This window comes from Salmo salar, chromosome 05 (genome assembly GCF_965601325.2).
Source record: "Salmo salar chromosome 05, fSalSal1, whole genome shotgun sequence".
Taxonomy (NCBI): Eukaryota; Metazoa; Chordata; class Actinopteri; order Salmoniformes; family Salmonidae; genus Salmo; species Salmo salar.
The window spans coordinates 8,121,918-8,134,308 of NC_138295.1; the positions used below are offsets into that span (position 1 = coordinate 8,121,918).

The window sequence follows — 12,391 nt, forward strand, 5'->3', positions numbered from 1 at the left end:
AGAGTTACTAGGTCTACAATGAGAAACATACTAGGTTAGAGTTACTAGGTCTACAATGAGAAACATACTAGGTTAGAGTTACTAGGTCTACAATGAGAAACATACTAGCTTAGAGTTACTAGGTCTACAATGAGAAACATACTAGGTTAGGGTTACTAGGTCTACAATGAGAAACATACTAGGTTAGGGTTACTAGGTCTACAATGAGAAACATACTAGGTTAGAGTTACTAGGTCTACAATGAGAAACATACTAGGTTAGAGTTACTAGGTCTACAATGAGAAACATACTAGGTTAGAGTTACTAGGTCTACAATGAGAAACATACTAGGTTAGAGTTACTAGGTCTACAATGAGAAACATACTAGGTTAGAGTTACTAGGTCTACAATGAGAAACATACTAGGTTAGAGTTACTAGGTCTACAATGAGAAACATACTAGGTTAGAGTTACTAGGTCTACAATGAGAAACATACTAGGTTAGGGTTACTAGGTCTACAATGAGAAACATACTAGGTTAGAGTTACTAGGTCTACAATGAGAAACATACTAGGTTAGAGTTACTAGGTCTACAATGAGAAACATACTAGGTTAGAGTTACTAGGTCTACAATGAGAAACATACTAGGTTAGAGTTACTAGGTCTACAATGAGAAACATACTAGGTTAGAGTTACTAGGTCTACAATGAGAAACATACTAGGTTAGAGTTACTAGGTCTACAATGAGAAACATACTAGGTTAGAGTTACTAGGTCTACAATGAAAAACATACTAGGTTAGGGTTACTAGGTCTACAATGAGAAACATACTAGGTTAGGGTTAGAGTTACTAGGTCTACAATGAGAAACATACTGGGTTAGGGTTAGAGTTACTAGGTCTACAATGAGAAACATACTGGGTTAGGGTTAGAGTTACTAGGTCTACAATGAGAAACATACTAGGTTAGAGTTACTAGGTCTACAATGAGAAACATACTAGGTTAGGGTTACTAGGTCTACAATGAGAAACATACTAGGTTAGAGTTACTAGGTCTACAATGAGAAACATACTAGGTTAGGGTTAGAGTTACTAGGTCTACAATGAGAAACATACTAGGTTAGAGTTACTAGGTCTACAATGAGAAACATACTAGGTTAGAGTTACTAGGTCTACAATGAGAAACATACTAGGTTAGAGTTACTAGGTCTACAATGAGAAACATACTAGGTTAGAGTTACTAGGTCTACAATGAGAAACATACTAGGTTAGAGTTACTAGGTCTACAATGAGAAACATACTAGGTTAGAGTTACTAGGTCTACAATGAGAAACATACTAGGTTAGAGTTACTAGGTCTACAATGAGAAACATACTAGGTTAGAGTTACTAGGTCTACAATGAGAAACATACTAGGTTAGGGTTACTAGGTCTACAATGAGAAACATACTAGGTTAGAGTTACTAGGTCTACAATGAGAAACATACTAGGTTAGAGTTACTAGGTCTACAATGAGAAACATACTAGGTTAGAGTTACCAGGTCTACAATGAGAAACATACTAGGTTAGAGTTACTAGGTCTACAATGAGAAACATACTAGGTTAGAGTTACTAGGTCTACAATGAGAAACATACTAGGTTAGAGTTACTAGGTCTACAATGAGAAACATACTAGGTTAGAGTTACTAGGTCTACAATGAGAAACATACTAGGTTAGGGTTACTAGGTCTACAATGAGAAACATACTAGGTTAGGGTTACTAGGTCTACAATGAGAAACATACTAGGTTAGAGTTACTAGGTCTACAATGAGAAACATACTAGGTTAGAGTTACTAGGTCTACAATGAGAAACATACTAGGTTAGAGTTACTAGGTCTACAATGAGAAACATACTAGGTTAGAGTTACTAGGTCTACAATGAGAAACATACTAGGTTAGAGTTACTAGGTCTACAATGAGAAACATACTAGGTTAGAGTTACTAGGTCTACAATGAGAAACATACTAGGTTAGAGTTACTAGGTCTACAATGAGAAACATACTAGGTTAGAGTTACTAGGTCTACAATGAGAAACATACTAGGTTAGAGTTACTAGGTCTACAATGAGAAACATACTAGGTTAGAGTTACTAGGTCTACAATGAGAAACATACTAGGTTAGAGTTACTAGGTCTACAATGAGAAACATACTAGGTTAGGGTTACTAGGTCTACAATGAGAAACATACTAGGTTAGAGTTACTAGGTCTACAATGAGAAACATACTAGGTTAGAGTTACTAGGTCTACAATGAGAAACATACTAGGTTAGAGTTACTAGGTCTACAATGAGAAACATACTAGGTTAGAGTTACTAGGTCTACAATGAGAAACATACTAGGTTAGAGTTACTAGGTCTACAATGAGAAACATACTAGGTTAGAGTTACTAGGTCTACAATGAGAAACATACTAGGTTAGAGTTACTAGGTCTACAATGAGAAACATACTAGGTTAGGGTTACTAGGTCTACAATGAGAAACATACTAGGTTAGAGTTACTAGGTCTACAATGAGAAACATACTAGGTTAGAGTTACTAGGTCTACAATGAGAAACATACTAGGTTAGAGTTACAAGGTCTACAATGAGAAACATACTAGGTTAGAGTTACTAGGTCTACAATGAGAAACATACTAGGTTAGAGTTACTAGGTCTACAATGAGAAACATACTAGGTTAGAGTTACTAGGTCTACAATGAGAAACATACTAGGTTAGGGTTACTAGGTCTACAATGAGAAACATACTAGGTTAGAGTTACTAGGTCTACAATGAGAAACATACTAGGTTAGAGTTACTAGGTCTACAATGAGAAACATACTAGGTTAGAGTTACTAGGTCTACAATGAGAAACATACTAGGTTAGAGTTACTAGGTCTACAATGAGAAACATACTAGGTTAGAGTTACTAGGTCTACAATGAGAAACATACTAGGTTAGAGTTACTAGGTCTACAATGAGAAACATACTAGGTTAGAGTTACTAGGTCTACAATGAGAAACATACTAGGTTAGAGTTACTAGGTCTACAATGAGAAACATACTAGGTTAGAGTTACTAGGTCTACAATGAGAAACATACTAGGTTAGGGTTACTAGGTCTACAATGAGAAACATACTAGGTTAGGGTTACTAGGTCTACAATGAGAAACATACTAGGTTAGAGTTACTAGGTCTACAATGAGAAACATACTAGGTTAGGGTTAGAGTTACTAGGTCTACAATGAGAAACATACTAGGTTAGAGTTACTAGGTCTACAATGAGAAACATACTAGGTTAGAGTTACTAGGTCTACAATGAGAAACATACTAGGTTAGAGTTACTAGGTCTACAATGAGAAACATACTAGGTTAGAGTTACTAGGTCTACAATGAGAAACATACTAGGTTAGAGTTACTAGGTCTACAATGAGAAACATACTAGGTTAGAGTTACTAGGTCTACAATGAGAAACATACTAGGTTAGAGTTACTAGGTCTACAATGAGAAACATACTAGGTTAGGGTTAGAGTTACTAGGTCTACAATGAGAAACATACTAGGTTAGAGTTACTAGGTCTACAATGAGAAACATACTAGGTTAGAGTTACTAGGTCTACAATGAGAAACATACTAGGTTAGAGTTACTAGGTCTACAATGAGAAACATACTAGGTTAGAGTTACTAGGTCTACAATGAGAAACATACTAGGGTAGAGTTACTAGGTCTACAATGAGAAACATACTAGGTTAGAGTTACTAGGTCTACAATGAGAAACATACTAGGTTAGAGTTACTAGGTCTACAATGAGAAACATACTAGGTTAGAGTTACTAGGTCTACAATGAGAAACATACTAGGTTAGAGTTACTAGGTCTACAATGAGAAACATACTAGGGTAGAGTTACTAGGTCTACAATGAGAAACATACTAGGTTAGGGTTACTAGGTCTACAATGAGAAACATACTAGGTTAGAGTTACTAGGTCTACAATGAGAAACATACTAGGTTAGGGTTAGAGTTACTAGGTCTACAATGAGAAACATACTAGGTTAGAGTTACTAGGTCTACAATGAGAAACATACTAGGATAGAGTTACTAGGTCTACAATGAGAAACATACTAGGTTAGAGTTACTAGGTCTACAATGAGAAACATACTAGGTTAGAGTTACTAGGTCTACAATGAGAAACATACTAGGTTAGAGTTACTACGTCTACAATGAGAAACATACTAGGTTAGAGTTACTACGTCTACAATGAGAAACATACTAGGTTAGAGTTACTAGGTCTACAATGAGAAACATACTAGGTTAGGGTTACTAGGTCTACAATGAGAAACATACTAGGTTAGAGTTACTAGGTCTACAATGAGAAACATACTAGGTTAGAGTTACTAGGTCTACAATGAGAAACATACTAGGTTAGAGTTACTAGGTCTACAATGAGAAACATACTAGGTTAGAGTTACTAGGTCTACAATGAGAAACATACTAGGTTAGAGTTACTAGGTCTACAATGAGAAACATACTAGGTTAGAGTTACTAGGTCTACAATGAGAAACATACTAGGTTAGAGTTACTAGGTCTACAATGAGAAACATACTAGGTTAGGGTTACTAGGTCTACAATGAGAAACATACTAGGTTAGGGTTAGAGTTACTAGGTCTACAATGAGAAACATACTGGGTTAGGGTTAGAGTTACTAGGTCTACAATGAGAAACATACTGGGTTAGGGTTAGAGTTACTAGGTCTACAATGAGAAACATACTAGGTTAGAGTTACTAGGTCAACAATGAGAAACATACTAGGTTAGAGTTACTAGGTCTACAATGAGAAACATACTAGGTTAGAGTTACTAGGTCTACAATGAGAAACATACTAGGTTAGTTACTAGGTCTACAATGAGAAACATACTAGGTTAGGGTTAGAGTTACTAGGTCTACAATGAGAAACATACTAAGTTAGAGTTACTAGGTCTACAATGAGAAACATACTAGGTTAGGGTTACTAGGTCTACAATGAGAAACATACTAGGTTAGGGTTAGAGTTACTAGGTCTACAATGAGAAACATACTAGGTTAGTTACTAGGTCTACAATGAGAAACATACTAGGTTAGGGTTAGAGTTACTAGGTCTACAATGAGAAATATACTAGGTTAGAGTTACTAGGTCTACAATGAGAAACATACTAGGTTAGAGTTACTAGGTCTACAATGAGAAACATACTAGGTTAGAGTTACTAGGTCTACAATGAGAAACATACTAGGTTAGAGTTACTAGGTCTACAATGAGAAACATACTAGGTTAGAGTTACTAGGTCTACAATGAGAAACATACTAGGTTAGAGTTAGAGTTACTAGGTCTACAATGAGAAACATACTAGGTTAGAGTTACTAGGTCTACAATGAGAAACATACTAGGTTAGGGTTAGGGTTACTAGGTCTACAATGAGAAACATACTAGGTTAGAGTTACTAGGTCTACAATGAGAAACATACTAGGTTAGGGTTAGAGTTACTAGGTCTACAATGAGAAACATACTAGGTTAGAGTTACTAGGTCTACAATGAGAAACATACTAGGTTAGAGTTACCAGGTCTACAATGAGAAACATACTAGGTTAGAGTTACAAGGTCTACAATGAGAAACATACTAGGTTAGGGTTAGTGTTACTAGGTCTACAATGAGAAACATACTAGGTTAGGGTTAGGGTTACTAGGTCTACAATGAGAAACATACTAGGTTAGGGTTAGAGTTACTAGGTCTACAATGAGAAACATACTAGGTTAGAGTTACTAGGTCTACAATGAGAAACATACTAGGTTAGGGTTAGAGTTACTAGGTCTACAATGAGAAACATACTAGGTTAGGGTTAGAGTTACTAGGTCTACAATGAGAAACATACTAGGTTAGAGTTACTAGGTCTACAATGAGAAACATACTAGGTTAGAGTTACTAGGTCTACAATGAGAAACATACTAGGTTAGGGTTACTAGGTCTACAATGAGAAACATACTAGGTTAGGGTTACTAGGTCTACAATGAGAAACATACTAGGTTAGAGTTACTAGGTCTACAATGAGAAACATACTAGGTTAGAGTTACTAGGTCTACAATGAGAAACATACTAGGTTAGAGTTACTAGGTCTACAATGAGAAACATACTAGGTTAGGGTTACTAGGTCTACAATGAGAAACATACTAGGTTAGAGTTACTAGGTCTACAATGAGAAACATACTAGGTTAGGGTTAGGGTTACTAGGTCTACAATGAGAAACATACTAGGTTAGGGTTAGGGTTACTAGGTCTACAATGAGAAACATACTAGGTTAGGGTTAGAGTTACTAGGTCTACAATGAGAAACATACTAGGTTAGGGTTAGAGTTACTAGGTCTACAATGAGAAACATACTAGGTTAGAGTTACTAGGTCTACAATGAGAAACATACTAGGTTAGAGTTACTAGGTCTACAATGAGAAACATACTAGGTTAGGGTTACTAGGTCTACAATGAGAAACATACTAGGTTAGGGTTAGAGTTACTAGGTCTACAATGAGAAACATACTAGGTTAGAGTTACTAGGTCTACAATGAGAAACATACTAGGTTAGAGTTACTAGGTCTACAATGAGAAACATACTAGGTTAGAGTTACTAGGTCTACAATGAGAAACATACTAGGTTAGAGTTACTAGGTCTACAATGAGAAACATACTAGGTTAGGGTTAGAGTTACTAGGTCTACAATGAGAAACATACTAGGTTAGAGTTACTAGGTCTACAATGAGAAACATACTAGGTTAGAGTTACTAGGTCTACAATGAGAAACATACTAGGTTAGAGTTACTAGGTCTACAATGAGAAACATACTAGGTTAGAGTTACTAGGTCTACAATGAGAAACATACTAGGTTAGGGTTACTAGGTCTACAATGAGAAACATACTAGGTTAGAGTTACTAGGTCTACAATGAGAAACATACTAGGTTAGGGTTAGAGTTACTAGGTCTACAATGAGAAACATACTAGGTTAGAGTTACTAGGTCTACAATGAGAAACATACTAGGTTAGAGTTACTAGGTCTACAATGAGAAACATACTAGGTTAGAGTTACTAGGTCTACAATGAGAAACATACTAGGTTAGGGTTACTAGGTCTACAATGAGAAACATACTAGGTTAGAGTTACTAGGTCTACAATGAGAAACATACTAGGTTAGGGTTAGAGTTACTAGGTCTACAATGAGAAACATACTAGGTTAGAGTTACTAGGTCTACAATGAGAAACATACTAGGTTAGAGTTACTAGGTCTACAATGAGAAACATACTAGGTTAGAGTTACTAGGTCTACAATGAGAAACATACTAGGTTAGAGTTACTAGGTCTACAATGAGAAACATACTAGGTTAGAGTTACTAGGTCTACAATGAGAAACATACTAGGTTAGAGTTACTAGGTCTACAATGAGAAACATACTAGGTTAGAGTTACTAGGTCTACAATGAGAAACATACTAGGTTAGTTACTAGGTCTACAATGAGAAACATACTAGGTTAGAGTTACTAGGTCTACAATGAGAAACATACTAGGTTAGTTACTAGGTCTACAATGAGAAACATACTAGGTTAGAGTTACTAGGTCTACAATGAGAAACATACTAGGTTAGAGTTACCAGGTCTACAATGAGAAACATACTAGGTTAGAGTTACTAGGTCTACAATGAGAAACATACTAGGTTAGAGTTACTAGGTCTACAATGAGAAACATACTAGGTTAGAGTTACTAGGTCTACAATGAGAAACATACTAGGTTAGAGTTACTAGGTCTACAATGAGAAACATACTAGGTTAGGGTTAGAGTTACTAGGTCTACAATGAGAAACATACTAGGTTAGAGTTACTAGGTCTACAATGAGAAACATACTAGGTTAGAGTTACTAGGTCTACAATGAGAAACATACTAGGTTAGGGTTACTAGGTCTACAATGAGAAACATACTAGGTTAGAGTTACTAGGTCTACAATGAGAAACATACTAGGTTAGGGTTAGAGTTACTAGGTCTACAATGAGAAACATACTAGGTTAGAGTTACTAGGTCTACAATGAGAAACATACTAGGTTAGAGTTACTAGGTCTACAATGAGAAACATACTAGGTTAGGGTTAGAGTTACTAGGTCTACAATGAGAAACATACTAGGTTAGAGTTACTAGGTCTACAATGAGAAACATACTAGGTTAGAGTTACTAGGTCTACAATGAGAAACATACTAGGTTAGAGTTACTAGGTCTACAATGAGAAACATACTAGGTTAGGGTCACTAGGCCTACAATGAGAAACATACTAGGTTAGGGTCACTAGGCCTACAATGAGAAACATACTAGGTTAGGGTCACTAGGCCTACAATGAGAAACATACTAGGTTAGGGTTACTAGGTCTACAATGAGAAACATACTAGGTTAGGGTTACTAGGTCTACAATGAGAAACATACTAGGTTAGAGTTACTAGGTCTACAATGAGAAACATACTAGGTTAGAGTTACTAGGTCTACAATGAGAAACATACTAGGTTAGAGTTACTAGGGAGTAAAGTTCAAGCTGTCTTTTTTATTTCTATGGTTCCATTGTTTTGAAAATAATATGTTCTACATGTCTTTTAATTCTAGGTAGATCAAAGTCATGTTAATTGAATTACAATTAAATGTAGTAGAAGGTGTAGTAGAAGTGTTTTAGTGACAGGTATTACCTGCCATTTCCTGCAGGTCCACTTCGAGGTGGCTGACGCCACTAAGAGAGAGTTCCCAGAGGCCTCGTTTGATGTGGTCTACAGTCGAGACACCATCCTGCACATCGACGAAAAACTGGCACTGTTCAAACGCTTCCACGTGAGTGTGTACACACGCGCACACACACACACCACCGCACACACCTTAACATCAATTCCAGACTGTATTATATTTTGCTGTCTGTTTTTACCATCCAAAACGCTGTGTATCATCTTCAGTCGTGGCTGAAGCCCGGTGGCCAGGTCCTGATCTCTGACTACTGCTGTGGAGAGAAGCCCTGGACTCCTCAGTTCCAGGAGTATGTCAAACAGAGAGGTTACATTCTCTACACCCCACCACAGTACGGCAAGGTAGGTCCAGTCATCAACCTGATAATATCACCCTGATAATATCACCCTGACCTGAATTTTACCACACTCGTTATAATATCTTACAATTAGCCTATGTAGCTCCGTATACTGTGACTGTCTGTCTGCAGTTCCTACAGCAGGCAGGCTTCTCTAACGTACGTGCCGAGGACAGGACAGCCCAGTTCATGCAGGTGATCCAGACAGAGCTGGAGAGAGCAGCGGCCATGAAAGACGAGTTCATTAAGGTAGACCATTTACTCTCTTTCTGTCTCTGTCTGTATGTCTCTGTCTCTCTCTGTCTCTCTGTATGTCTCTGTCTCTCTGTCTCTCTCTCTCTGTCTCTCTCTCTCTGTCTCTCTCTGTATGTCTCTGTCTCTCTGTCTGTCTCTCTCTGTGTCTCTCTCTCTCTCTCTGTCTTTCTGTCTCTGTCTCTCTCTGTATGTCTCTGTCTCTCTGTGTCTGTCTCTCTGTGTCTCTGTCTCTCTCGGTGTCTCTCTCCCTCTGTATCTCTTTCTCTCTCTCTCTGTGTCTCTCTGTCTCCGTCTTTCTCTCTCAGTATATTTCTTTCTCTCTCTGTCTATCTGTCTCTCACGCACACACACAGTTGTAATAGTGGTGATCACCAGGGCTTAAAATAAACACCTGCCACCGGCCAAATGCGGGTAGATTTTGGCATTGGTGGGTAAGATGTCTACTTCACCAGCCACATTGATGGGTGGTCAGGGCTCCACTGTACAAGCACTTCACTCGCATTTGTGGATAAAAATAGTCAAGTATGATGACATTTATAGCAAAATAAATGCTGCATTAGAAGTTTTCAAAGTATTTCTGCCGTGTTGTTTCTTAGCTGGTAAATGAATCGCACAAAGTCAAAGAGCTAGGAATCCTATAGGCTATCCCAGCTGGTGCTGCAACACTGCTTGGCTGGGGACTCTGCGCACGTGAAAAGCTGAGTGAAATATTTGTTTTTAGAAGCGCTGTGCTGTGTTATTGACTGTACGTTTGTTTACTCCATGTGTAACTCTGTGTTGTTTGTGTCGCAGTGCTTTGCTTTATTTTGGCCAGGTCACAGTCTACTGAAGTGAGACTTTGTCCTTGTGTTTCTTGGCTATTTAGATTGTTTGTTCACAAGCTAGGTTGTTTATCAGTGTTTGAGTTTCCACTGGTAGGGAAGAGAAGCCAACGCTTCTATTGGTCAGACTCAATCTCACAGGCACAAACATGACTGCAGTCGCGTTACCACAGTAACCTCCCGACCCGTAACCTCCCGACCCGTAACCTCCCGCAGGTGAACATTTGTCTTGTGATATTTTGGTTAAAAGACTCAGGTCACAAAAAAATGAAATTAAACAATATGCCACATTACTTCTTACTGGTAATACATGTATTGTTTTAAAAACATTACAAAACATGCTCATCCATTTTTTGGTGTTTTGTTGGTGTAATTTTAATTTAAAAATAAATGTTTTGGCTGGTAAAAATCTGAGTGGCTGGTAGATTTTTAGATCTACCTGCAACAGTGTCTGGTGGACCAAAAAAGTACATTTCATGCCCTGATGATCACAATGTTGATACTTTGTTGGACTGTTAAACCCATGTTATCCTGTATCTTGGGTATTTTCCTAGGAGTTCTCAGAGGAAGACTACCTGGCCATTGTCAACGGCTGGAGCGACAAACTAAAACGCTGCAAAACTGGAGACCAACGCTGGGGCCTATTCCATGCAACAAGGAACTGAGAGAGATGGAGAGAGGAGAAAAGATAGAAAAATATCCCTTCAGGAGGGAGAGTTCAGTGCCTGGGACCAGCCACACTGCTTTCACATCAACTAGAGGAGATTAGCAGGCACCAGGACGCCAAAATCTGAGATTACATACACTGAGGCAATTACAGATTGGAAAGTATTTTATTTGAAGTGAGAAATTGTCATTATCCAAAGACCAGTCTAACTTTAGTTTTTATCTTTAATATCTATTGATTGAGAGCTGAAACGGATTTCTGTTTCTTACTTTACTTTTTTTTTAATTATTATTTTATTTCACCTTTATTTAACCAGGTAGGATAGTTGAGAACAAGTTCTCATTTACAACTGCGACCTGGCCAAGATAAAGCAAAGCAGTTCAACACATACAACAACACAGAGTTACACATGGAGTAAAACAAACATCCAGTCAATAACACAGTAGGAAAAAAGTATATATACAGTGTGTGCAAATGAGGTAAGATAAGGGAGGTAAGGCAATAAATAGGCCATAGTGGCGAGGTAATTACGATATAGCAATTAAACACTGGAGTGATAGATGTGCAGAAGATGAATGTGCTTTACTTTACTCACTTTGTTTAAATACTTTACTTACTTTGTTTAAATACTTTACTTTGTTTAAATACTTTACTTACTTTGTTTAAATACTTTACTTACTTTGTTTAAATACTTTACTTTGTTTAAATACTTTACTTACTTTGTTTAAATACTTTACTTACTTTGTTTAAATACTTTACTTACTTTAAAAAGTATTTCGAATTTTTATTGAACCAAACTGAATTTGATTAAAACATTTTAACTTTGTGTAAAGTTGACAGTATTATTGTCTTGTTATCAAAGGTGAATGTGCATCATTTCCCAGTCTGTACTATCAACATACCATAGTTTGATAAGTTTTACAAATAAATGTTTGAAAGCCCCGGCTTGAATTAGTATCTGTCCGTCCGTCTTGCTGTCTCTGCCTTATTGTTCTGCCTACATGGTAAAAAATACCTCTGTATTTACTTGTATTTACCTAGGTCTACCACTAGGTAGTAGTAGAAGAGTTAGGCTAAGAATAAAATCTGATATTCAGTACATTTTAATAGCAGGATTCTATTGTGTCTCAAATGGGGCAGCAGGGTAGCCTAGTGGTTAGAGTGTCGGACTAGTAACCGAAAGGTTGCAAGTTCGGATCCCTGAGCTGACAATGTACAAATCTGTTGTTCTGCCCCTGAACGAGGCAGTTAACCTGCTGTTCCTAGGCTGTGAGTTACTTGCCTAGTTAAATAAATAAAAATGGAACCCTCTTCCCTATACACAGGGTTGGGGAGTAACTGATTACATCTACCAAAAAAACTGTGACTGTTACCTGCAATCAGATTACATGTACTTTGTGAAAAACTAGATGACTTCTTGGATTATATTTACATTCAGAAAGGATGTTTCTGCAAAAATACACAATGTCACCTTTCAGTTTTGTCAATAACATTCAATTCAGCACAAAGTTTAAGTTTGTTCCACCTGAGAAAGTCTGACCT

The 12,391-nt window shown here is 37.2% G+C and overlaps 1 protein-coding gene across 1 annotated transcript in view; it reads left to right on the forward strand.

The window, feature by feature from the left end:
- Positions 1-11,806, forward strand: part of pmt (phosphoethanolamine methyltransferase) — a 55,149-nt gene extending 43,343 nt beyond the window's left edge. The window contains 4 exon segments of the mRNA NM_001173879.1: positions 8,737-8,859; positions 8,979-9,110; positions 9,239-9,355; positions 10,737-11,806. Of these exon segments, the coding sequence (NP_001167350.1) occupies positions 8,737-8,859; positions 8,979-9,110; positions 9,239-9,355; positions 10,737-10,847 (483 nt within the window). The 3' untranslated portion in view covers positions 10,848-11,806.
- Positions 11,807-12,391: the final 585 nt, after the last annotated feature.